Genomic DNA, 25,484 nt, shown 5'->3' on the forward strand with positions numbered 1-25,484 from the left:
AGACACCTGTCCACCTGCGCCCGCCGGCTCGCCTCCTCCCGCCTCCGGTTGCCACAGTGCCGCCCCCCCCCCGGGCCCCTCACGGCCGCCCTCTCCTCGCCTTACGTCCTGAGAACCCAAGGCTGGCGGGCGGGTCCTGAAGGGCCGACAGGCCGGGTTCTGAGGTACAACCGCCCGGTCCTGAAGGGCCGACAGGCCGGGTTCTGAGATACGACGGCCCGTCCTGAAGGGACGACGGGTCGGGTTCTGGGGGGCGACAGGGGGTCTCTGGGAGGTTCTGGAGGCGTCGGTGGTCTGCGAGCCCGCTTGGGTCCCCACAGCGTGCACAAACCACACCGCACCAGCCGGCCAAGGCGCCTACTCCACGGCGTCTCCGGAAGTGGGTGGGCGCGCGACCCCCGGGCGGGCCCGTGATGCGGGGCGCCTCAGCCAATCGCGTGCGCCCGGCCTTGCGTCACGGCGAGGCCGGCCAATGGGCGCGGGCCTCACGGCCGCTTCCTGCCCGCCCGCTAGCCACGGCCGCCCGGGGAGGGCCGACCCGCTAGCCCGGCCGCGGACGAGCGATCGCGGCGACCCCGCCCGCCGGGCGCCCTCCCAGGTGAGTGCGGTGAGATGGGCGCCCCGGCCTCTTGGGACAGCTTGGGGCGGCGGAGGGCAGGGGGTCCTCCTCTCCCCGCCGCTGCGTTGGTGGGAAGAGGCTGTGCTCGTGCGATTTCCTGCACACCCTGCGGGGCGCCGTCGCCGTCCCTCGGAACGCCCGGTGACGCCCCCGCTCCAGCCTTGGCGTGGAGTGACTTGGGGAGCGGGTTTTGAGAGCCTGCGGGTTTAGAGGATCGGGCAGCGAGGAGCCCGTTTGTCCCTCCCCTAGGCAGCGGCAGGAGCAGATCTGCTTGTGGGATTAGCACGGGCAGATGGTGAGGGCCGGGCGCTCCCTCTGTGCCACTGGTGGCCGGGCAGGGGCCCCACCTGTCGCCCAAGTGCACAGAACCAGGCTGACCCGCCCGCGATGATGCGGGGTGGGATGGGGTGGGGTTCATCCCCAGATTGCCGGCTCGGGGCATCTGCTGCCCAGTGCGGCCGGTGGACCCTGCCTGCTTCGGGAAGGACTCGACTACCGAGCTTCTCCTGCCATTTTCTCCCGCGTCTTTGGACCCTGATGTCGCTTTTCCAACAGCCCCCGCAGGGGGCAGACCGTAAGCGACCATCCGAAGTCAGGGCTCTCTGTTTGCTCAAGGGGTGGGAGTGCCAGGGTGTGATAGAAAAACCAACAGGAAACCTTTCAGGAAGGAGCCCTAAGGCAGACTCAGGGGAATAAATGGTTCGGGAGCTCCCTTGGTCCTGCCATACCCTGGTCCTACTCCCCCTACCCTCACCGTCTCTTGAGTACGTTTTGGTCTCTGAAGGAATCTGTTAGTAAACCCCTGCAGAAAGGCAGATGGCTCTGACAGTGGTGAACAGGTGACTTCTTCGTGGATTGACTGAAGCTCCAGCTGAATGAAATTCATTGTACTGAAGTTCTCCATGAACCCAGGATTGCTTTCTTGGGAAGTGTTCACCCTAGCTCTACAAAACAAGGAAATCCCAGGATCCCAGAATCATGGGACTTAATGCTCAAACCTCCCTTTCAAGAGTCCTCTGACCTAGTGACCCCAGTGTCCCTGGATTGGTCACCTCACAGCCAGGAAGTGGCATATGGGGAGCTGGGGTGGCATCCTGGCAAGAAGAGGGGTGAGGCTGGCCTAGAATGTTCACCCCTGTCATCTTGAGCTGAGAAGCGATGGTGCCTTTCTGTCCACTCTGAAGTGAGTTTGCAGACATAACCCCCCTCCTGTCCTTTCTCTGCAATTAGCTGCCTGAAAGATTCAATTATGTCTATATGGAAATTAGTGCTTAGTCATTTCTCTGAAGGGAAGTGTACCAAGTAAGCGAAAGTCGCTGTTCATTGAACTCAACCTAGAGATAGCCTGACTTCATTGGTTTCTTGTACGGTGAACTCTGACCTGAGAGATGGCTTTGAAGAGTAGATTTATATTCACATGACATCGCAGGAGCCAATTCCCTTCACCCCCAAATTCTTCCTTTTCCACCCAGCAGCTTATGATGAGGATATTCAAACACATGGCCAAGTTTAAAGAATTGTAAGCCTACCATGTCGCCCAAGTGCACTTACGCCCACCACTTAAATTCTGCTGTTGATCTTAGTACTTGTTTTATCCCATACCTATCCACCTATCATGACCTCACTTTAAACCTTAAGTCATTGATGTCATTCAGCTTCCCTGGGGCAGTATTTCCATCTGAGCAGCGGATGGAGGCGGTAATGATTATCAGTCCACTTTGGGTGACCGCCCACTACATGCAGAGTACTGTTAGGTGCTTTAGAAATGAAGAGGCTGAAGACTCAGGCAGAAGAGAAGGATTTGATTTTTTTCTGTTTTCTAAGGGATGGGCGATCAGCAGTAGTTTGTTAAGAGCAGGTGCCAAGTAATAAAACAATTCCAATAACTCAGAGTTCTTGCTGCGGACTCAGCATTTTCCTAGGCTCCATACCTACATTACCTCACTTCATTCTTTTTTTTTTTTTTTAAAGACTTTATTTATCAGATAGAGATCACAAGTAGGCAGAGAGGCAGTTAGAGAGAGAGGGGGAAGCAGGCTCCATCCTAGGACCTTGAGATCATGACCTGAGCTGAAGGCAGAGGCTTTAACCCATTGAGCCACCCAGGTGCCCCTACCTCACTTCATTCTTACAACTTCATAAGTAGGTCTGTATTCTTTTCTGCCTTTAACAAATTAAGAAATCGAGGTGTAGAGAGGTTAGTTGGCTCCAGAAAGGGATGGAGCCCAGACCTAGATGCCAACGGTCCACCATGTAGTTGCCAGATGGGGAGAGTGGACCCCCCCAGGCTTGGTCAGGCAGGAGCGAACGGGTGTCTTGGGGTCAACACACCAGCTCTTCCATCTGGCTGCAGGTACCGGTTTTCAGATGGCTCCAGAAGACTGGTGTTGTGACTTCCCATGTGTTTGACCAGTCCTAGGTGCCAGGCCAGAGAGGTCAGGGTTCTGGGATGTCTCCCAAAACCTGGCTCCTGTTCCTTCTGCTTCCCTTCTTCCTCGTCCCTTTGTTCCTTCCTCCCCAGCCGGCGCTCTTCTTGGTGTTTGTAAGACGCGCTTTGTTCCAGAAGAGCCTATGTGCCTGTAGCAGTCCCTCTTGTTCTCTGCCACGTCGCCTCCGTCCTGCTGTCCCAAGCACCCACAGCCTTGGTTGGGCTGCAGGAGTTGAACAGCCTGGCCCAGCAGCCTCGAGGCACCCGTTCTGCCACTGTCTGTCTCCCGGCAGCTCTTCCCTCCTTCCTGGCCCTGGGGCAGTGTCAGGCTGCGCTTCTCACTGCTCCCCACCCGGGTCCAGGCCACCGTGTGTCATTCAGCTGTTCTGTTTTGCTGCTGAGATTCTGAACTTGTGGTCCTGCCTTGGTAGGAGGCTTCTCTCTACCAGAAGTCAGGCTCCAGGAATCAGGCCCCAGGGGGGAGCACCAAGCACAGGCAGCACTGGAGGTGTGGGCGTGGCCAGTGATAGAACTTATCAGTCCCCTTGCCAAGCCCCACAGAGCAGAAAGGAAGAGGAGAGAAAAAGGAGCAGGTGGGGAGGGGTAGGGAGGGAGGTGGTCCCCCAAGGAGGTCGAAGACAGGACCCCCATATCCCTGCCGTGCAGCTACAGGGCTCCACAGGACCTGGCCAGGGTGCCAGACCTATATGGAATTGTGACAATCCCATGGTCCCATGGTCCCGTGGGACCAGCCTAAATGAGGGGACTGCTCGTTATGGGGCAGAGGCCTCCCAGAAAGGCAGCGATGGGTGTAGGACTGAACTAAATCTGCGATGTCTCCTTTATTCTTTTGACAAAAAAGATAGGGAGGAAATGTTACCAAATAGTGACACCCATTAAATTTGGGGAGGTAGGTGCTTGGAACGTTACAATTTTTTTTTTCCCTCTGTACATTTTTGTGCATTGAAAACAATGCCCATGATTAGAGGGAAGGCGAGAACAGAGAAGGAAACCTGCCCCAGACTGTGGACACCGGGAGCTGCCCCCCGGCCTCCTGCCTCTGGCTCTCCTTCGGCTGCCGCGGCCATGCCCAGCTCGGTGCTGTGGGCTGTGGATCTCTTCGGGAAGGTGTACACGCTCTCCACGGCTGGGCAGTACTGGGAGCTGTGCAAGGACAGTCAGCTGGAGTTCAAGCGTGTCAGCGCCACCACGCAGTGCTGCTGGGGCATCGCCTGCGACAACCAGGTCTATGTTTATGTGTGCGCCAGCGACGTTCCCATCCGCCGCCGGGAGGAGGCCTATGAGAATCAGGTAGGGTCACGTGTGTTTGCGGGGGCTGCGTTGGGCCGGTCCTCTGGGAAGGAAATCGCCCCACCCCAGCCGTTCATGTCCTTAATCGCGCTTGAGGTCCGGGTTGTATAGTGTTCAGGGTCTTTGGGGCCAGGGCCCTCCTTGGGTCTTTATAAAGGCAGGCTGGCCGGGTCCGCACAAGGGTGGGCTGCTAGGAGCCTAGGGCAGGACCTTGACCTCTACTGCCTGCCCCTTAGGGCTCTGTGTCCTGCGGCAGGTTTTCTGCCCTTGGCAGCCATGCCCAAGTCCTGGCTCTTGGTGACGAGCCTAGGGAGGCTCTAATCCCTGAGCTCTGGGCAGACCCTCTGCCCACTCTCCATCCTGGAAGGAGGAGCAGGAAGGCCCCCCCGCCGTGGTGGGGTCCCACTCACCCCAGAGAGGTCCCCAGCACCCTGGACTGGCCGCAGGCCTCAGGCCTCAGGGCTGTCTCGGCTTCCCGGTCCTCAGCGCTGGAACCCCGTGGGCGGCTTCTGTGAGAAGTTCCTGCCAAGCGACCGCTGGCAGTGGAGTGACGTGAGTGGACTCCAGCACCGGCCACTAGATGGGGTGGCGCTGCCCTCACGGCACTGGGAGTGGGAGTCGGATTGGTATGTGGATGAGAACTTCGGAGGGGAACCCACTGAGAAAGGGGTAGGTGAATCCGGTTCCCACTGCGGCTCCCTTGTGGGGAAGGGGTGCTGTGGCCTGGACCCGTCCCCCCGTGCTGTCCCTAGCGCCCCAGCTCTGCCAGCACCCTGCATGTCCCCGCTTGCTGCTCGGGGCAGGTGACTCTGGGCGCTTCGGGCGGTACCACTGTCTCCCTGCCTGTCTCGCACCCTGCTCCCCACCTCCCTCGGCTCTGTCCTTCCCCAGGAGCCTTACAGAGCCCCCCCTCCAACCCACCCCCCACCCCCGCGTGGTATTTCAGGGGTGGACATATGCCATCGACTTCCCCGCCACCTACACGAGAGACAAGAAGTGGAATTCTTGCGTGCGGCGGCGCCGGTGGATTCGGTATAGGAGATACAGGTCCCGAGATGCCTGGGCCAAGGTCTGCGCCAGGGCGGGGCCCCAGGGTGGGGCAGCCAGGCCCCTGCTGGGAGGGTCGCCCCAGAGAGCACGGGCACAGCCAGCCTCATGGAGGCCTTACACTACAGGACCGGGTTCTGGGATCGGCCCCCTTCTAGAGGGGTCACAGCAGTCAGGCCACTGCAGGGCACAGAGCCGAGACCTTGCATGTGGACATCTGTCTTCCAGGCTGGAGCAGTAGTGACTCCTCGGGGATAGTGGCCCAGGCCGGGTGGCCGACAGAGGGGACCCAGGGCCAGGAGCTCTTTGTCCTAATGTTGCCTTCTCTGTGAAGTCACGCAGCTGTGGGCCCAGCGTGCTGGGAGGTGGGAGGGAGGGGTCCCCTGGGAGGGAAACAGTGCCATCTACTGGCCAGGTGCCCTTAGGGACTGACGGCCTCTGCCGCACCTCGTTTCAGATCCCTTCAAAGGATGACCCCGAGCAACTGCCTGACCCCTTCAATGACCTCTCTGTGGGGGGGTGGGACATCACAGACGAGCCTGTGGGCCGCCTGTCCGTGTGGGCTGTGTCTCTTCAGGGAAAGGTAAGGCCCGTGTCCCCCTGTGCCTAGGATGGGAGGGGGCTGAGGGAGGCTGGCCACAGGCAGGCCCGGAGAGACTGGTCTTCAGGTGTCCTGCGGGAGGGGGAAGAGACGTGGCGGGCTGCCCTCCTCACCTCGTGTCCTTACAACGGGTACTACCCTGCGCAGGCGAGGCGGCATGTTAGTGGGGTCCCCACAATAACGCCTCCTGTGAATTCTGCTGTCCTGTGGTCCTCCTCCTGCCAGACATCCCACCCATGCCTGGTCCTGGCCTGTCCCTTCTCTGAGCTCCCAGAGCATTGATCAGTGCTCATCCTGAGCTCAGAGGCCATCCACAGTGTCTCCTCAGATTCTGAGATCCCTGCCTATTCCCTTCTTGTGGCTTCCACACAGCAGTCTCCAATGGTATTGTGGATGGGGGGGAGGGATGTACATATGGCTAGGCGGATGGACAGGTGGACAGATGGGTGTTGGATGAGTAAGTGGATGGGTGGGTAGATGGCTGGCTGGCTGGGTGAGTAGGTAGATGGCTGGGTGCTGGGTAGGTGGGGGGAGGGGTAGATGGATGGGCGATGGGTCGAGGGGAGGTCAGTGGGTGGGTGGGTGGGTGGATGGATATTTAGAGAGGAGATTCTTCTGTCAGGGAGTTCATGAACTAAGGAGTAAAGCCAGCCCCTGATGTCAGGAACAGCATCGGTGGTCCTGCCTGCTGGTGACTGAACGCTTTAGCCATAGTGTTAGAGCAGATTTCATCTGTCCAGTACATTTGACCACAGATTCATCCAAATTCTCTGGTTGGCTTCAGAATAGACACAGTAGGTTTTAATCAGGCTTACCTCTGGGTCCTGTTTGGCGTGGGCTTAGGTCAAGCCATAGTTGTGGGTTTTCTCCGAGATATTCAGAGGGATGGTGGGGGGCTGGCCTGGAACAGAGCCTCCGTGGAGGGGCTGGGCCCACCCCGGATGCAGAGAGAGGAGAGCAGGAGCGTGAGAGCAGTGTGCGCGGTCATTGCACGCTGGTTGTGGGCCACGGCCGCCCCACGCCACTCCTGGGGACCTTGAGAGCTATGACTAGGGCCCTGGGCTCCAGGGAGAGCTAAAGAGAGGGGATCCCCAAACCACCAGAGGGAGGCTGCCCAGGTTCTGCAGTGTGGTCTGTAAGGGTGAGGTGAAGGAAGCCGTGGTCCCCTGTGTGAAGACAGTCTGGGAGGGGGTCCCCCAGCCTCCTGCACCAAGGTATAGCCCCCTCCAGGTGACGCGAGACAGTTTGGACAACATGTTCAGGTGGCTCAGCCTTAATATGTCATTATATTCATTGCTTTCAGGTTAAGGGGGAACAGAAGTGGACGTTTTAAACATTTGTATGAAACCCCATGGTTTGGGGGTTTCCCATCTAACCCCCAAGGACCCCACTTTCCCTGGAGACGGTGTGCTGAGAGTATATCACCACTAGGGGGCACAGGATACCAAGCTGGGGCCAGAGGTCTCACTGAGGCCCTAGGTGAACGAGGAAGGGGTTCTTGCAAGCAGTTGATCCAAAGGGGTTTGTCTCCCAGGATGGCTGAAATCCAGGGTTGCGTATTTTCAGGAGGGGCGGGGGACATCTAATCTGGCATGAGGATCCTGATGGCAGTGAGGGCAGGAAGAGCAAGTCTGGACAGTCAGGGCCCTCTGGCCCCTAAGACTCTACGCATGGCTCAGGTGTACACTAGCAAACATAGCCAGCTTGGGGCAGCTTTCCTGTCCCGGAGCCCTGGCTGGACCCTGTCTGACCCTGCTGTGGGTTTCTTCACCATCCAGGTGTGGTACAGAGAGGACGTCAGCCACCCCAACCCTGAAGGCTCATCGTGGTCCCTCGTGGACACCCCAGGGGAGGCGGTGCAGATCAGCTGTGGGCCCCACGACCTCCTGTGGGTCACGCTCTGGGAGGGGCAGGCCTTGGTCCGGGAAGGAATCAACAGGAACAATCCCAAAGGTGGGCAGCCCTACACCCCATACAGGGAGAGGCAGAGGACGCCCAGCTTCTCCCCAGCGTTCCGGCTGATGGGGGCCACCCGCTCTTTCTTCTGGGGTTGGGTAGGAAGTTCCTGGTCCATAGTGGAGCCTCCCGCCGCCTCTGAAAACGGGATCGTACACGTCTCCGTGGGAGTCAGCGTGGTCTGGGCTATCACCAAGGACCGGAAAGTAAGATGGGGTCCCTGGGGCTTGGGACAAGGGCTTTGTTTAATTTCTTCGCTTCCTTTGTTTCTTATTCTTAAAAGGAATCACTGGCCCTTATGGGAATCAGACTCAGGGCTGTGCAGTTTTTTTTTGTTCTTACAAGTGTGGTCTCAACCCCGTAGGACAAATCCAGGCTAACACTGTCCATTTTCTGGGCTTGAAGGCCTTGGTGATTTCTACCGTATGCCTGAACCCCGTACCAAGTGCAGAACAACCCTTTCACTCAGTAGGTAATGACATTTCAGAGTCAGATGCCAACTTTCTGAAATGCTCTCCTAACTGTATTTGTCCCTTTGCTTGTCACTTTACATCAACAAAGAAAGTCCAATAAAATAGGCACATTTCAGGTTGTTTCCATGGTCTCTTTAACCTCCCCTCCCGGGCATCCCCTAGCATGCCCGGGGGATGGATTCCCCCACACATCTGAGTCTCTGTCCGTGCAGAAGGTCCCTGAGCCCACAGTTCAGGTCACCTGAAGCCATCCACCTCCCACAAGGCCATAGCCTCTCTCAGAGCAACGCGTTCAGGGAGCAGAACTGTCGTATTTACCTGAGCCGTTTGCTCAGTCTTCAGCCAAATGTTTGTGCAAACCTTCTTTGGGTCAAGGAGACATTTTAGGCAGTCTAGAAATTGTTATAAAAGGGATGTGAGGGTTTCTCATTTAACTGGTCCCCTCCCTGCAACCCGCCTCAGGAACTGTGGTTAAACACGAGTGCTAAAAATGTGTGATCCTCTCAGCCTCAGAACTGCTGGGGTCTTGCTCACGTGGCCATCCAGAGTGGGTAAGGACAGTTGTGGGGAGCACAGCAGGGGCTGGGGTGGGGGAGTCAGCCACGGGGCCACATGTAGGCTTGAGGGAAATTTGGTTGGATTGTGTGTATTTTTATAAGTCAGCATGAAAAAATGTCAGGCCTTTTCTTTTATCTTTTTTTTTTTTTTAGTTTTTATTTATTTATTTGACAGAGAGAGATCACAAGTAGGCAGAGAGGAAGGCAGGGAAAGCAGGCTCACTGAGCAGAGATCCCGACATGGGATCATGACCTGAGCTGAAGGCAGAGGCTTAACCCACTGAGCCACTCAGGTACCCCCCCTCCTTTTTATTAAAGTAATCTCTACACATAACACGGGGCTGAAACTCATGGCCCTAAGATTAAGAATTGCATGCTCCAGTGCCCAGCCAGGCACCCCCAAAAAAGGCTTGAAGAGATGATTTCATAAAGCTATTTTCATATATTTCACATATCAAAAAATTCCAAAATAGGTTATTAATGTCATAAGTTTAGAAAAAATGGTTTTTCTAAATAATGTCGTTAAGACCATTATCTTTTTTTTTTTTTTAAGATTTTATTTATTTATTTGACAGAGAGAGAGATCACAAGTAGGCAGAGAGAGAGGGGGAAGCAGGCTTCCTGCTAAGCAGAGAGCCCGATGTGGGACTCGATCCCAGGACCCTGAGATCACAACCTGAGCCGAAGGCAGGCTTAACCCACTGAGCCACCCAGGCGCCCCCAGGCCATTATCTTACATAGAGCCAAGCTTGAGTGGACTAGATGGCATTTTCCAAGCATCAGGCAAAGATGGGGACTGCATAGAGGACCACGGGGGAGAGATGTCACTAGCAAGTTCACAAGGTCAGTGTCTGCATTAGAGATGCAGACATTGCCCACCTCCTGGTTCTATGTGCAGTCAGACAGCTGATAACCTGCTGCTCCTGCCTGATGCCAAGAGGTGCTAAATTGGTAGAACATTCTAGAAAGATTCAGGCAGCCTTATCTCCTGGAGGGGCCAGAGAAGAGACAGGAAGCCACAAGGATAGATATGGCTAAGGGCAGGTGACCCTCAGCAGTGTAGGACAGTGCCAAGCCCAGAGGGAGATGCAGCAGGCGTGTGGGGAAGAGGGACCTAGGTCACATCTCGTTTCTCAGTGATGTGCTGTGCTCCTTCGTGGCCTGAACCGAAGGACCAAATTATCCATTTGTTCTTCCAGAGCCTTTGAAAACCATCTTCTGTTTCAGTGACCCTCCACGGGGGCCTGTCGATTTCTGACTTTCCCAGGTGTGGTTCCGAAGAGGTGTCAACTCGCACAATCCCTGTGGCACCAGCTGGATCGAGATGGTCGGAGACATGATGATGGTCAACGTGGGGCTGAACGACCAGGTGTGCCCGGGACGCTGAGCCGTGGACCCGGCCGCCGGGGTCAGCAGCTCACCCCCAGTAAAAGTCTCAGAGTGGGGCCTTCCGCTCTGGGGCCCCCCTCCAGCCAGGCCCCACTCCAGCATGGGGGTGGGGGGGTGCCCCAGCTGCTCCTCGGGCTCCCAGCCTGCAAGGACTGGCTCGTCCCAGGCCCCTCCCCCAGGATGCTCAGCACGGTGGTGGGGAGCTCAGACCGGGGGCACACACCCCGGAGACCCGAAGGGTTTTGTCGAGCATTATTTGGACCAAATCAGCTCAGGAAATACAGAACGAAACTGATCTTCCCAGTTTTACAGATGCAGCATCTCTTGAACGTCACTCATATATTTGTGCAGCGTGGCGGCCTCAGAGATGACATTTGGCTGCTTTTCAGACTGCCTGTGGGAAGGCGACTCCTTTCCCAAGGCACTGCCCTAGAAGCTCTTTCCAGGGGTGCTGGCCTTTTCTGTGCCCCCACATGGTCCCCCCACCCACCCGCGTTGGCAGGGTGCACGGCAGCCAGGGGCAAGAGGGGTGCTGGCTGGTGTGCCCGGGGACTGAGGACGGAGGCCAGCCTGCCACGGCCCAATGATGGAGACACTGCAGCCCTTCCAGCAAGGCCGCCTGGGACCGCGCTGGGCAGGCCATGGCCCTTTAGGCACCCCCCACAGGCCAGGGCCCATCAGCTGCGCAGCACACCTTCCTTCCTCAGCACCCGAAGGCAAAGGGGAGGTTGTCCACCCAGCCACCTTTCTCACAGAAAATGAAGTCAGGATCAAGGAGGCTCTCTTGCATCTTTAAAAAGACCCCAACTGTTCTCTGGGTTCCCTTGGGGAGCAGCTTTTTTCCCACTGGAGGCTACACAGGAGATGGGGACACAGGAAGACTCTGTCCCAGCACAGTGCCCAACGGCCCTGCCACCTCCTCTGGGCTCTGTCAGCCCAAAAGGGTCTGCCTGAGGCCGGGGAGCCAGGACAGGGTCCCCGCTTCTCCTGAGCTTGGTGCTGTGCCCTCCCCTAGTCATCTCCAGTGTCTGTTCCCTGCATCTGACCCGTGCGCTGACCCGTGTCCTCAGCCCCCACGGCTGTAACACTCGTGGGTGCACACACGCCCCCACTGCATGTTTTGGGGGGGATGCTTGCCTGCATCTACAGACATGTCCTCCAGCCTTGGGGTGCTCTCCCCCATACCCCCAAAGGGACGCCCAGGGATCCTTCAGGTCTGTGCTGGCCTCTGACCCAGCCGTGCCTCTCTGTGTGCTAGGTTTGGGGCATTGGCTGTGAGGACCGGGCCGTGTACTTCCGCCAGGGTGTCACCCAGAGTGAGCTCAGCGGGAAGACGTGGAAGGCTATTGTCGCCAGCCGAGAGAGTGACCGATCCCACTCTGGTAGCTCTTCAAGTCTCCTCAGGTGATCCCAGGGGCACTAGGGCACGGAGGACACAGGTCGGGAAGGGCCATCGGTGGCCTCAGTGGGCAGCATCTGGGGGAGGCTGCGAGTTGGCCTTGCAGTGGGGCACTGGGCCCTATGAGGTCTCTTCCTCCCTGTGCATGGTGTCGGGGCTTGGCCTGAGGGTGGCCTCTGGGAGCAGGCTGGGGGCAGGGAGGAGGTGGCAGGTGGGTGAAGGTGGGGTGTCTGTCCATGTTGGAACCCGGGGTTGTCCCTGAACAGCGCTGGCCTTTTGGTTCTGAGGTCTCAAGGTCTGGGAGAGAAAAGGCTTCTCAGTGAGGAAGATACCAAGTCCCGTCTGTCAAATGAAAGCAGAGAAGAAAACAGAGGGTCTCTCTAGTCTAGAACAGGGACCTCAAACTTGGCCATGCACCAGAAGCGCCAAGAAGGCTTGTCCCCGCACCAACATCCAGATCCCGGCCCCAGAGCCGCTATTTCCGTAGAATTTTACATTCAGTAGATTTTGCGTTGTTTGCACGGTCCTAGGTGTGCCCACTGGTATAGCTCTGAGGACCATACCTTGAGAGCCATGTGTGTCGAGAGTGTGGATGAGTCCCGGCTCTGCCCACGGGCGTGAACAGCAGGCAGATGACTTAGCGTCTTGCGGGGGGTGCGGTTGGCGAATGCCGGAGCTCTGTACCTTGAAAGCCCGCAGTGCTTACCTACCCAGTCCAGTGGCTCAAGGGCCCTTGGGACAGCGCTCCACAGTAGCATGGACACCCCCAGACCCCAGTCCACATCCCTTTGCTCCCCCAGCTGACTCTGTTGCACTGAACGCCCAGGGGGCTGGCCAGGCTGGCCTTTCCTCATTAACCTGAGGGTTTAGGCTCTCAGCTGGAGGTACTCAGATACTGGAATCAGCTGAGAAGCTTCCAAAATTACTGACGCCAAACCTTACCCTTGGCAATGGCTTCTTAAATACGACATCAGAAGCACCGGAAATGAAGGGGAAAATAGAGGCATTGGAATCTCATCAAAATTAAAACCTTTTTGCATCAAAGGACGCCATTGGGAAAAGAACAAGACAATCCACAGAATGGGAGGAAATATTTGTGAAACCCATGTTTGACAAGGGTCCAGTACCTAGACTGTATAAAGAGCTCTTATAGCTAACACGAAGACGACAACTCAGTTTAAAAAGGGCAAAGATAGAGCGACCCCGTGACCCAGCACTCACCCCGCTAGATCTATACCCAGAAGAATGGAAAACCGATGTCAGAACAAAAATTCATATATGAATGTTTGTGAGGACGTTATACACAGTAGCCAAAAAGTACAGACAACTCAGATGTCCATCTGCAGATGAATAAATAAAACATGGCATATCCGTACAGCAGAATATTCTTCGGCAACAAAAGGATGTACTGATCCCCGCTACACCAGGGGTGAACCTTGACCTCATCATGCAAAGCAAGCGAAGCCAGTCACAAGAGACCGTGTCTTACGCGTTGCCATTTATATGCAGTGTCCCGAAGAGGCAAATCCATAGGGACGCAAAGCACATTAGTAGGTGGGGAAGTGGGGGTGGGGGGTGGGTATGGAGAGCTGCTCCTTAATGGGGACAGGGTTTCCACATGGGGGTGATGACGAAGTTCTGGAACAAGGTGGTGGTGGTCACTGTGTAACCTCATGGGTGTGTTTAATGCCGCATCGTTTGAGATGGTAAAATATTATATCACATGTATTATGCCACGTTAAGAAAATAATAATACCACCAGGTGTCCGGCCCCAGATAAATGACGTGATCGGCCTGGGCTGCGACCTGGGTGTTCCAGCTTCCTGGGAGGTAGCTGTCCCTGTGTGTGTGACGCAGCATGGCTGTGGGTTGTCGGGGTCACGATGGATGAGGCAGGCCTGCCCGCAGCAGCGCGTGTCCTTCCCTCGAGGGGTCACGGGTCTGCCCCTTTTGTCCCCAGTGCTGGCTGCTTCTTTGGCGACGAGGTAAGAGGCAGTGGTGAGTCCTGTGCACCGAGCGACACGGATGCCTCTTTGGAAGCCGACAGACTGGGGCCTGACCAGCCTGTTCCTGCAGAATCTGTGGACAGTCCCAGGAACTCCAGGGATAGCTCGGCCTCAGGCCCAGGCACTGGCAGGACCACGGAGCGTGCCGTGGAGGTCCCTGGCCCCGCCACTCAGACTTCTGGGCCCGAGCCTGGCCCCGCCACTCAGACTTCTGGGCCCGAGCCTTGCCCTGGCCTGGCCTCCAGCCCAGCCGAACTGCCCTGGACCAATATTGACCTGAAGGAGCCCAAGAGAGCACCCGGCCACTCGGCTGCTGGCTTCCCAGAGACCACCGGCCTCTCCTCGCTGGGGCTCCTCCCACTGGGCTTGGAGGAGCCCTATGGGGCCGATGACCACCCTCTGTGGGCCTGGGTTTCAGGAGGAGGCTGTGCCGTCGAGGCCCATGCTGTACTCAAGTGGTTCACCGTCCAGTCGGGTAAGCGCAGGTGTCTGGGGGCCCAGCACCCCAGAGGGTGCTCCTTGTGGTGGGGGGAGCAGAGGAAAGAGCCCTGGCCTGCTGCCCATCTGTGGGTGGGCCGGGCACCTTGCCCTGAGGCTCTGCTGGCCTGCAGGCCTGTCCCCGTCGGTGCAGACGCACTCCTTGTCCATCATGCCGGCCCAGACAGCCGCCTGGCGGAAGCAGATCTTCCAGCAGCTCACGGAAAGGACCAAGCGGGAGCTGGAGCACTTCCGGCACTACGAGCAGGCCGTAGAGCAGGTGGGCAGCTCCCGGAGGCACTGGCCTTCAGCTGGCACCCACTGAGCTCCTACAGTATACTGTCCCAAAGGGGAGGTGGAAGAGACAGAGACGCGTCCATTCCTTTGTCTGCCCAGCTCGGAGCGAAGCTGTCCCTTCCAGGCCCTGTAGATTCAGGGATGAAGACATGAGTCTATCCATCCTGAAGAACTCAGGCCCCATCACGCTCCAGGCACAGCCTCGGCCCTTGGGACCCAGATACCAGCCTCAGTGGGAGGCGTGGGGAGGGGAGTGCTGTCCTCCCCTCGCTGCCGGAAGGGCCCCCAAGAGCCAAGAGGGTGTGGCGTTTGATTGAGATGAGTGAGAACAGGGTTGAGGGCTGGCCTGGAGCCCCTTAGGCAGAGCCCACCTCCTGGACGCCCACAGTCAGGTTGGGGGGCGCAAGTTACGCCAGAAACATGGCTCCCTGGGCCTCAGCTGCTGGTGCAGAAGCATCTTGGCGGCCCCGAAGTGTTGGGCCTCCAGATGCAGGCCAGGTGTGGGCCCCAGCTTTGGCACCGACTTCTTAGGTGACATTGGATCAGGCACAGACCACCCCACCCCCAGCCCCAAGCCTCAGATTCACCATCTAGAGCATGCGGTAGCAGTGCTGAGCCCACAGGTGTTTGAGAATTAAGAGGGTGTGCAGAGACAGCGCCGGCTCAGGGGCCTGTTGAGTGTGAGTTCCACCTTGGTCACTAGTGGGAAGTTAGGGAGCTGGGTGCGCATGGGGCCGGAGTCCGGGGCCCCGCCGGCCTCCCTGTGACTCTGTCCTGTGCTCTTGGGGCCTGTGCCGCAGTCAGTGTGGGTGAAGACGGGGGCCCTGCAGTGGTGGTGTGACTGGAAGCCCCACAAGTGGGTGGACGTCCGCGTGGCCCTGGAGCAGTTCACGGGGCTCGACGGGGCTCGGGACAGCATCCTCTTCATCTACTATGTGGTCCACGAGGAGAAGAAGGTGCGTGGGGGGCTCCCAGTGGAGGGGGGCTGAGCGCTAGCCCGTGGGGACAGCGGGTGCGGTTGGTGGCCCGCCAGTGCATGGAGGCCCCTGCTGCAGCCTCCGCTGGCCTCCTCCTCACGGAGCCGCGGACAGTCGCTGGGCTGTCGGCTTGGGGAGTTAAAGCCCCTCTGCCCTTCCCACGGGGGTTCAAATCTGGTCAGTTGGGTTCTCGAGTGTCTTGTCGATGTCAAGAATGTCACTAAGGCACTTGCTCACGAGCTAGGTTTCCCTGACGAGCAGGCTTGGTCCCAGAGCCGTCTCGAACCCACAGGCCCCCGGACCCCTAGGACTCGCTTTCTGGAACCAGGGGCACCCCAGGCCTTCCCTGTCCCTCTACTGCGGTAGAGGCTTTACCCAGAGGCCCTCCGTGCCTCCAGCCCCACAGGTCCCCCTCTGGCTTGGTGACAGCTTGCCTTCCATCCTCCGTAAACAGTACCTCCACGTGTTCCTCAACGAGGTGACAGTGTTGGTCCCCGTGCTCAATGAGACTAAGCATTCTTTCGCCCTCTACACGCCTGAGAGGACCCGGCAGAGGTGGCCTGTGCGCCTGGCTGCCGCCACCGAACAGGACATGAATGACTGGGTGAGCGCACGTGACCCACGGGCCGGGCTCCAAGGGCAGAGCGGTCCTGGGGCTGGCTGGACTGGGCCTGCCGCCGGCCCCCTTCTCAGCGCTGACCGGCCTTCTCCCCGCACCAGCTTGCCCTGCTCAACCTGTCCTGCTGTGAGAGCCGGAGGGTCCATGGCCGCCCCTCCCCGCAGGCCATCTGGTCCATCACCTGCAAGGGTGACATCTTCGTGAGCGAGCCTAGCCCAGACCTGGAGGCCTCTGAGCACAGGCTGCCCTGCGACCAGATGTGAGTCAGCTGTGCGCCGGACTAGCTCAGGACTACCAGAGCTTTGCTTCTAGAAGGGATGTTCTAGAAGGTTCCCACAGGAATGGCTGGCTGGTTCCCAGGGCCTGAGTCTTCCCAGGCCTGGTAGAGGACCCTGGGGGGTGGGGCCAGAAGCCTGGCAGGGCTCAGGCACATCTCAGCACCCTGAGCAGGTGCTGTGAGTTGGGGGAGGTGGGAGGTGGCTCTGTAGGTGGCAGGGGATAGAATGAGGTCACCTGCAGCAGATCAGCAGATGCTGGTGCTGCTGTTCTGGGGCATCTGGCATTCAGGGTGAGAAGGCAGATAGGGACCCAGGAGGGGACACAGTGCTCCCAATTCGACCCAGGGTTTCCCCTAGGTCCCTCTGAGGCCCCTGAGGATGAGGGAGAACATAGGTGAGACTTGAGGCCCTGGGTGCCCAGCACCCGGATAGACAAGTCAGATGACCTCCGCGGATAGTGGGCAGGACCTGGGCACACGGGAGGGTGACCCAGGTGGCACCCTGTACCTGCCCCCCTGGGAGGCTATGCTATCACCCCGCAGGGTGCTGACCCAAGTTGTGGTTCATCCAGATGGGACGGCCCTGCCTTCTAACCCCACGTTCCAGGCCCAGAATCCCAGAGGCCGTGTGGAACGGGCCGCTGGCTCGGTGCCCCCACCCGCCGACCCTGAGTCTCCTGCACCCACTCTGAGGGCGTATTAGTTCCAATCACTGCCAGATGGGAAACCAGGCAGGTGCCATCAGCCTTAATAAAGTCCACCATTCAGAGCCCGAAGAGGAGTCGAAGTCGGATGTTCGAGGGAGGCCACGGAGCCGGAAGCAGGCGGAAGGCTGGCGCGGTGTGCGGCGTCTCCGTGACCTCTCTCCGCTCGCTCCAGGTTCTGGCGGCAGGTGGGAGGCCACCTGCGGGTGGTGGAGGCCAACAGCCGGGGTGTGGTGTGGGGCATCGGCTACGACCACACGGCCTGGGTCTACACTGGCGGCTACGGCGGAGGCTGCTTCCAAGGTGAGAACGGCCTGGATGCAGAGGCCGGCAGGACCAGCTCCCCGAGCCCGGCCCACAGCCTTCTCAGGCCAGTCCCTCCTCTAATCCTGCCTGGCTTCCCTGCCCCACTCTGGAGCCACTGGCCCAGTGTTGACTCTCGGCTGACAGCAGGCTGATAGGTGACCTTCACCACAGCCAGCCTCCACAGAGGATGGTCCCAGAGCCAACCCTCGAGGTGTGAGAGCCCAGAGACCAGGCCTGGTCTCCAATGCGCCTTCCTGGGCACCCACAGCTGAGCTGGGGGCCTTGCAGGTTCTAGAAAGGCAGCTGCCAGAGCCTCCACTGTGTCCAGCCCCTCATTTCACAGATGATGCCTCAGGGCACATTGGAATAGCCCCACGACCTGGCTGTCCTGATTCCCAGGCCTGAATTCTAGCCCCTGGGTCATGCCTTCTGGGATGAGACCTTGTTGGCTCCCTAAGTTCTAGGAAACAAGGTCCTGTGTCTCCTCCTGGGAAATGCAGGCAGATTCTCAAGTAGAATGTTTGAAGCCACAGCCCACATGCCCTACACTGAGGGACAGCCAGTCCTGGAGAACCAGCTGTGGTCCACTAAGACCATGGGAACTGCACATCTTCCTCATTTCCTTATGAGGCAGGAATTAAGTTTGTCTCCACTTCACAAATGAGGAGACTGGGGCTGGTGGACGTTATGTGAGTGTTAATAAGGAAGGAGCTGGTGGGTCTTCTCATGGAGGGTCTACAACCCCAGAATAATCACACAGCGAGAACCCCAAGCCAGGCCCGTGAACCCCTCTCTCCTGGCCCTCCCCACCCACACTCTGCGGCCTTCAGGGCTTCAGACGCAACCCTGAATCCCCAGCCGGCAGCCTCTTCTCCCCTCAGGCCTGGCCAGCAGCACCAGTAACATCTACACGCAGTCGGACGTGAAATGTGTCTACATCTACGAGAACCAGCGCTGGAACCCCGTCACAGGCTACTCCAGCAGGTGAGCGGTTCAGGCGCCAGCTGGGGGCCTGTCCAGCCCAGGCCACCAAGGTTTCGACAGGAACACAAAGTTGGTCTGTGGTGGCCTCACTGTCGGGTCCTCGAGGGGGATCCAGCTCATCTGAGCTCCGTTCCATCTGGGATGGGGAGATCACTTGTGATCTTTCAGTGTCACCCTCGCGGCTTGAAGGATTTCCTGGTGTGTAAATATTTGTGGGTTTCTCTGTTCACCCCAGTAAGTCAGGGTTTGAGCTTTGCTGAGGCAGTTAGTACACGGTGCCAAAGTACATCCCAGAGACCTCGACGTGGGTTGTGTGTAGCTCCCCACTTCCTCCTCAGTCCTTCGGAAGAGGGACAGGGCCACCATGTGCTCTCTGGTCCCTGCAGAGCGTGCACACCAAGGGCCACAGCCCCTGCCTCCCGAGCCCCGTGGCCACCTGCCCGACACCGTGGGGGGCCTGTCGCTCTGTGAGTGTCCAGGTCGGCTAGGCTGTGGTCAGCAAGCACAGACTGGGCAGACTAAAAGTGGACGTTCATTCTCTCCCTGTCCTGGAGGCTGGGGAGCCTGGAATCAAGGTGTGGGCGGGGCCACGTCTGTCCGGGGGCTGTGAGGGACAGTCCGCTCCCAGCCTCTCTCCTGGGGGCCTCAGCTCCCTTGGTTTGGGGCAATGTCCTTCCTGTCTTCACATCACTTTCTCTTTGAGAAATTTGAACTCAGCAAGGACACTGTCGTATTGGTTTAGGGCACACCCTAAGGACCCCATTCTGACTCAACTACCTGCAAAGACCTTTCCAAGTAAGGTCACACTCACGGCTACCGGGGATAGGGCTCCAACGTCTTCTGGGGGCACAGCAACCTGTAAGAGGGGAAGAGGCAGGCTCTCAGCTCTTGGGTGGGTGGCCTGGCCACAGGTGCCACCCGGGCTGCCATGTGACGGGAGGTCAGCAGGTTGCTGTCCCCACCCTGGGGCAGTTCTGGTTTTGCCCCTCACCCCCTTGGAGATGCAGGTGTCCTAGGTGCTCGTGTCTTGTCCGTCGCCAGCTGGTGCAGGCCGGTCTTCTCCTCTTGCAAGTCACCCCACCACCCTCATTGTCCACCACAGGGGTCTGCCCACGGACCGGTACATGTGGAGTGATGCGTCGGGGCTGCACGAGTGCACCAAGGCTGGCACGAAGCCCCCGTCCCTGCAGTGGACCTGGGTGAGCTCCGGGCTGCGGGGCCGGGGCTGGCACTGGGGGCCGCCCTGGCTGACCCTCTTCTCCTCCAGGTTTCTGACTGGTCTGTGGATTTCAGCGTTCCCGGGGGCACGGACCAGGAGGGGTGGCAGTATGCCAGTGACTTCCCTGCGTAAGTGTCTGTCCACGTGAGGAGGGGCCCTCACCTGCCCTGCCGTCCCGGCTTGCTCCGGCCCCTGCCAGTACCCGGGTGCAGCCGAGGCGCAGACCCCTGTACCCCTGTACGCCCACCTCGGCTGCCAGCAGGGTTTGGAGCCAGCCCAAGAGATGAGCTCAGGTCAGCACACCTGCTACACCTAGAGCTCAGCGGCAGGCTTAGGGAGGACAGCCGAGGCTCCCTCAGTGCCCTGCCGTGTCCCTCTTGCCCTGGAGGAAGGTTCGGGGGGATCTGGAATGAGGCCACCGCCGTCCTGAGAAGCAAAGGGACAAGTGGGTGACAGGTCCACCAAGCCGGGAGGCCGTGGTGGGCAGTAGGCCCTTCATGGTGCATAAGTCATATCCACGTGGAAATCCAGAGCTGTGGGAGCCCGAGCCAGGGTCTCTGAGCAGGCCCAGGCCCAGGGATGAGCCAGGTGTCTGCGACGGGCAAGCCCATAGGCATCCCCTCCAGCCACAGCCAAGCCTCCTGCACTTGACCCTCCCCTTGTCTTGGCCTCAGCTTAGCTGTTCCCCAGAAGGGCTCTCATGGGCCCAGTGGTGGGGAGGGCTAGAACCCTGGCCCGGCAGCCTCCACATCCTGGCCCCTGGAGACCCTGATCCCGGGGAGACCTGCGCCCCAGAGACCCCGGCCAGGCAGACCCCGTGTCCTGTGATCCCTGCTGCCTGTGGAGCGCACTCTGGCTCACACGGAGGCTCTGCCCCTAATGAGTGGAAAAAAATGTGTGTGCAGACAAGGGTCCCTTTCTGGAACTTCCACAAAGTGGTCTTGATTCCGGCTTCTTTCTCTTGCAGCTCGTATCATGGGTACAAAACCATGAAGGATTTCGTCAGGAGAAGGTGCTGGGCCAGGTAAAGACCAGAGTGACATGGTGACTGGGTCTTGTGGGCCTGCCCTTCCTACGGGGCCCTCCTGGGCCAGTCCGCGTGGGAGAAAAGCAGAGGGAAAGAGAATCAAAGTAAATGTCAGCCCAGGAAATGCCCTTGGGCTCCCAACGCTCTCTGGTTTCTGAAAGTTTGTTTGCAAGAACAAATAAGAGAAATGTCACTGGCAGGCTGTGCTCAGAGCAGGACAGGCGGGTCAGGACGGGAGGCCTGGCTGGGGGTGGGGCAGGGTGCGGCTCCTCTCCAGACCTCCAGGGGGGCCTGCAGAGGCCATGTGGGCCAACGGGTGGCCTGCTGCCCACCTGCGCATCTCTAGCAGGGGCCTTGCCAAAGCATCAGACCCCCAGGCTCTGCTCTCTTCCACTGTGCAGAAAATGTAAGCTGGTGACCAGTGGGCCCTGGCTGGAGGTGGCCCCTATTGCCCTTGGGGACGTGTCCATCATCCCAGAGAGCCCAGGTGCCGACAGGAGTGGGCACATCGCCCTCTGGGCCGTCAGCGACAAGGGGGACGTGCTGTGTCGCCTGGGCGTGTCGGAGCTCAACCCCGCGGTGAGCACCCTGCCTCCGGGCGGGGGGCCACTGGGTCCGCCCACCTGTCAGGCCCCGGGCCCTCCTGAGGTTCTGGCAGATTCTTCCCGAAAGAGAACTCTGGACTGCGGTCCAGCTGGGCTCAGGCCTCCCGGGGCCTGCCCAGGACAGTCGCTGGGACCGGCGGGCACTAGATGAGGCCTGAGGGGGTCACTGGGTTGTGTGGGCACTTGTTGCTGAGGGTGAGATTGGTGTGCGGAGCTGCCAGCTCCTGGGACCTTGGGCAGGGGGAGGGGCACAGGCTGGGCCCCGGCAGGCCTCACTGTCCCCCTTGGGCTCCCATCCCCAGGGCTCCTCCTGGCTGCACGTGGGCACGGACCAGCCCTTCACTTCCGTCTCCATCGGGGGCTGCCACCAGGTGTGGGCCGTGGCCAGGGATGGCTCCGCCTTCTACCGGGGCTCTGTGTCCCCCACCCAACCGGCTGGTGAGTGCCACCCCTCCCAGTGGATCCCCGCCGGTTGCAAGTAGGGACAAGGGGGGACTGGGGCTGGTCAGAGCGAGGCTGCATGTGCCTCTGCTTCCAGCGGGGAAGGAAGACAGGTCTCCTGTTCAGTTCAGCTGGACAAGCTTGGAGTGAGTGCTGCCTGTGGACCAGGCCCTGGGGCCGAGCGAGGACACTCCACAGAGGCTTCACCCCCTCCTGCTGAGACTGACTGGGGGTGGTCATCCCGGCGATGGGACGGTCCCTTGCAGCCGCCCTGCACCAGCCCCGGCCTCCAGCCCAGGGTATTGCTGTCTGTGGGCACTTGCATGTCCTGCCCTTTGGGATGCCCTCTTGGGATGGCCCCACCTAGCCTACTGCCCACTCAGGGCTGCAGGCCATGCTGGCTTGTTCTTGACTGAGTGTCGGATGTCCAGACGGTGTCTGGTACAGGGGCGCTCGGATGGGTGCTGGCTTGCAAGGTGCTGCCCTCCACATGGGGACAGGAACTTGCACATGGTGGTGCCTAGTGGCCCCGAGACAGACTGTCTACTCCATGCCAAGCTGAGCACCTTGGTGTCCCTGTTCCGAGATCATGCTGCTGGACCCCACCCTCTCCTGCCATGGCCTCTGAGAGCCCTGGGCGAGGTGGGGTGTTGGGGGGTTGCTCTGCTTGGCTCTCAGCTCACACCGGGCCCTGTGACATGCATGTGGCCTGGCTGGCCTGGGAACAGAGCCCGGCCAAACCTCTCTTGAGCCTGCGAGCTGCAGGGGAGGCCACGTGAACCACGAGCACAGGGGATGGCAGGTGTGGTGTCGCCCGGCTGCACCCTAAGTCCCACCTTGTGCCGCAGGGGACTGCTGGTACCACATCCCGTCTCCTCCCAAGCAGAGACTGAAGCAGGTGTCCGTGGGGCAGACGGCGGTGTACGCCTTGGACGAAAATGGCAAGTTGTCTCTGAGCCTCAGTGGCCCCCAGGGGAGACAAGGGCTTCCCTGGGCACCCCAGTGGGACGAGACCCTGGCCAGCCCCAGGGCCCCGACACATAAGCTCTGTAAGCCACCATGAGAGGCCGTCAGTCTCGAACAAGTCCCTGTCCCAAGCTGTGCTGGGTGGGGGGTGCCAGCTTGGCCTGGGGCCTGCGGTGTGGAGCCCCCCGGGCAGCATGGGACTGGCAGAGGTCACCTGCCCATGCCTCAGGGCTATTGCCAGTTCCCTTTCTTGCTTTGTGGCTGTCGTCACCACGAGCAAAGCAAGGAAAAGGGCAGAGTTGGGACTGGAACCAGGGCTTTGAGTCCAGACCCTGTTCTCTGTATCTGTCTAAAGAATTCCTTGTGCTCTGTTTCTCATGCGTAGAGAGAGCCTGACGCCGCCAGCCCAGCACAGCGGGACGATTATGAGGCTCAGGCCGAGTCCAGTGTGGGGAGGGTAGAGTTGGCCCCGGCCCTGGCTTCTCTCTCTTCCTGGGCCGGCAGGAGCCCCAGGAAGTTTGGGGACAGCTTCCGTTGTCTCCGTAGCCAGACCCCAAACGGGGTCCCAACACTCTGGGTCCTTCTCTCTCCAGGGAATCTGTGGTATCGCCAGGGGGTGACGCCCAGCTACCCGCAGGGCTCCAGCTGGGAGCACGTGTCCAACAACGTGTGCCGAGTGTCCGTGGGGCCCTTGGACCAGGTCTGGGTGCTCAGGGTTGGGGGCCCAGGGGCCGAAGGTGGACGCTTGCTCTGGGGGTTTGGGGTGCTCAGGGTTCCTGCTCCGGTCTCCGCGTGCCGTGCCCGCAGTCCCACTGGAGATGGGGGCTGGACCCTCGCTGGGTCTGTGTTTCAGGTCTGGATTATCGCCGACAAGGTCCCGGGGAGCCGTAGCATGAGCCGCGGAACTGTGTGCCACCGCACAGGCGTGCAGCCTCGAGAGCCCATGGGGCAGGGCTGGGACTACGGCATTGGGGTGAGCAAAGCCATGTGGGGTGGCTTACCTGGCTCGGGGTGGCGTGGTCACACCGCATGCTCTGGGACCTGCTGTCAGGGTGGGCGGGAGGCCCCAGAGAGAGCCCATCAGGGGTCCTTGATCTCCTGCAGTCTGGAAGCATGGTCTCTCCCCTTAACCCCTAACAGCCATGGTTGACGAGGCTCTCTCCTTCCAGGGGGGCTGGGATCACATCACCATCCGGGCCAACGCCACCAGAGCCCTCAGGAGCAGGTCCCAGGAGACAACCACTGACTGGAGTGGGGAGCCGGGCCTTCCCAGCACGCCCTCGAGGGTGGCTGGAGCCCTACACGAGGCCCATGGTCCCGTCTGCTGCTGAGCCCACCTCCCCCCTCACCTGAAGCAGGTTTCACGCAGGTGTTAAGGATCAAGGTGGATACGGGAGCCTTCCCATCTGAGCCAATCTTGAATGTGGATCCTGGAGGGAACCTGGCCGGAGGTCCCGGCCACCTCAGAGGCACTGGCTGAACCAGCCCAGAAATGTGAAGCTTTGTGGGCGCTCCTGCACGGGTCCCTGTCTGCAAGGAGGGCCACGGAGTGGGCTGGGGGCTACTTCACTCCCACCTGTCCGTTCCCACTCTGCCTCCCGCCTTTTAAGAAAGGGAACCTAGAGCCCCGCAGGAATGCTGCTCCGGGGAAGCCAAGCCCATGAAACCCCAGGGCACAGATCCCCCTACCTCCCGACGAAAATGGCTGTGGGGCTCACTCAGGGCCGCTTTGCCCTGTTCTGGAATGCTTTTTCAGAGCCAGATGCGGAACTACGGTTAAATTTCAAAAGTTAAGAGTTGGCAGCTTGGAAGGAAAGGCTGGGGAGAGGGGTCTTTCTCCTGGCTGGGCACAAGCCCTTGGCGGTCCTGGCATAAGCTGTCCATACAGAACATGCTGACATCTGCCCCCAGCCAGCCCCCCCCCCACCATGGGATTGGGGGCTGCTCCCTCTGTGATCAGCCGGGCGGGGCTGTGGGGACATGGGGTGTGCCGGCCGCAGCCCCAAGCCCTCCACACCAGGGCAGGAGCCCTCCCCACCCGGGACCGGTAGGAAAGCACCTCCCATCCTGCAGCTTCTCTTTCTTTTTTTTTTTAAATTTTATTTCTAAGTGATCTCTCCATCCAGCATGGGGCTCGAACCCACAACCCCGAGATCAAGAGTCGTAGGCAGTACCAGCTCAGCCAGCCAGGCGCCCCTTCACTGCTGCTGCTTATGTGATGACGGCCCCATCTGGGGAAGCCTCACATGTGCTTCCTGCAACCAGACACGTTGCCTGGAGGCCATCAGAGCCCAAGCTGGCCTCTGCTCATTTGGGGACAAAAACGGACAGACTCCAGCCTTCCCCGGAACTCCCATCTGGAGGGGTCAGGCGTGTGTTTGACCCCATCTTGCAGGGTCAGGCTTGTCAGCAGAGGCTAACTAGAAGGAGGTTTCCTGTGGGGTCCCCTCCTGCACCGGTGGGGGCTGACGGTCTCTGCGTTTGCCGGGAATGGTGGAGGTGCGACCGGGAGGTGTGAATGCGGGTTGGGGATGCCGTCCTGGGTGTTCACACCGGTCAGGTGGTCTCCGGGTGGGCACTGCGGGTTTCTTCTGAAGCAGCGATCTGTCATCCTGCGGTGACTTGCTGTCCGTAGCTGGGTGACTGTGTCCTCGCTGCTGAGCGCGCACCGTCTCCCTGCTCAGCATCACCGAACCGTCTTGATTCCTTGGCTGCTTTATTCAATAAAATCTCACAACGGAGCCTAAAGGACATGCTATTTCTTTATTGCTACCTTGTGAAAACGCACAGTTCCCCCAC

At 59.5% G+C, this 25,484-nt stretch overlaps 1 protein-coding gene across 2 annotated transcripts; it reads left to right on the top strand.

The window, feature by feature from the left end:
- Window positions 1–488: 488 nt before the first annotated feature.
- On the top strand, window positions 489–25,433 carry TECPR1 (tectonin beta-propeller repeat containing 1). 2 transcript variants are annotated; one of them, XM_004774958.3, is made up of 25 exons: window positions 489–598; window positions 4,034–4,358; window positions 4,845–5,027; window positions 5,305–5,427; window positions 5,863–5,988; window positions 7,785–7,959; window positions 8,065–8,168; window positions 10,260–10,361; window positions 11,640–11,785; window positions 13,741–14,261; window positions 14,398–14,543; window positions 15,361–15,516; window positions 15,992–16,141; window positions 16,258–16,415; window positions 17,313–17,440; window positions 18,325–18,427; window positions 19,530–19,626; window positions 19,695–19,774; window positions 20,614–20,670; window positions 21,075–21,252; window positions 21,581–21,716; window positions 22,568–22,660; window positions 23,279–23,385; window positions 23,539–23,658; window positions 23,855–25,433. In XM_004774958.3, exons 2-25 carry the CDS (start codon window positions 4,134–4,136, stop codon window positions 24,014–24,016), a joined length of 3,576 nt encoding a protein of 1,191 aa, XP_004775015.2. In that variant the 5' UTR covers window positions 489–598; window positions 4,034–4,133; the 3' UTR covers window positions 24,017–25,433. The 2 variants fall into 2 exon arrangements, with proteins under 2 accessions (XP_004775015.2, XP_044931050.1); XM_045075115.1 differs by lacking the exons at window positions 21,075–21,252; window positions 23,539–23,658; window positions 23,855–25,433.
- The last annotated feature ends 51 nt before the right edge of the window (window positions 25,434–25,484 follow it).

The sequence above is a fragment of the Mustela putorius genome, unplaced genomic scaffold, assembly GCF_011764305.1.
Source record: "Mustela putorius furo isolate JIRA1106 unplaced genomic scaffold, ASM1176430v1.1 tig00000139_pilon_pilon_pilon, whole genome shotgun sequence".
Lineage (NCBI taxonomy): Eukaryota > Metazoa > Chordata > Mammalia > Carnivora > Mustelidae > Mustela > Mustela putorius.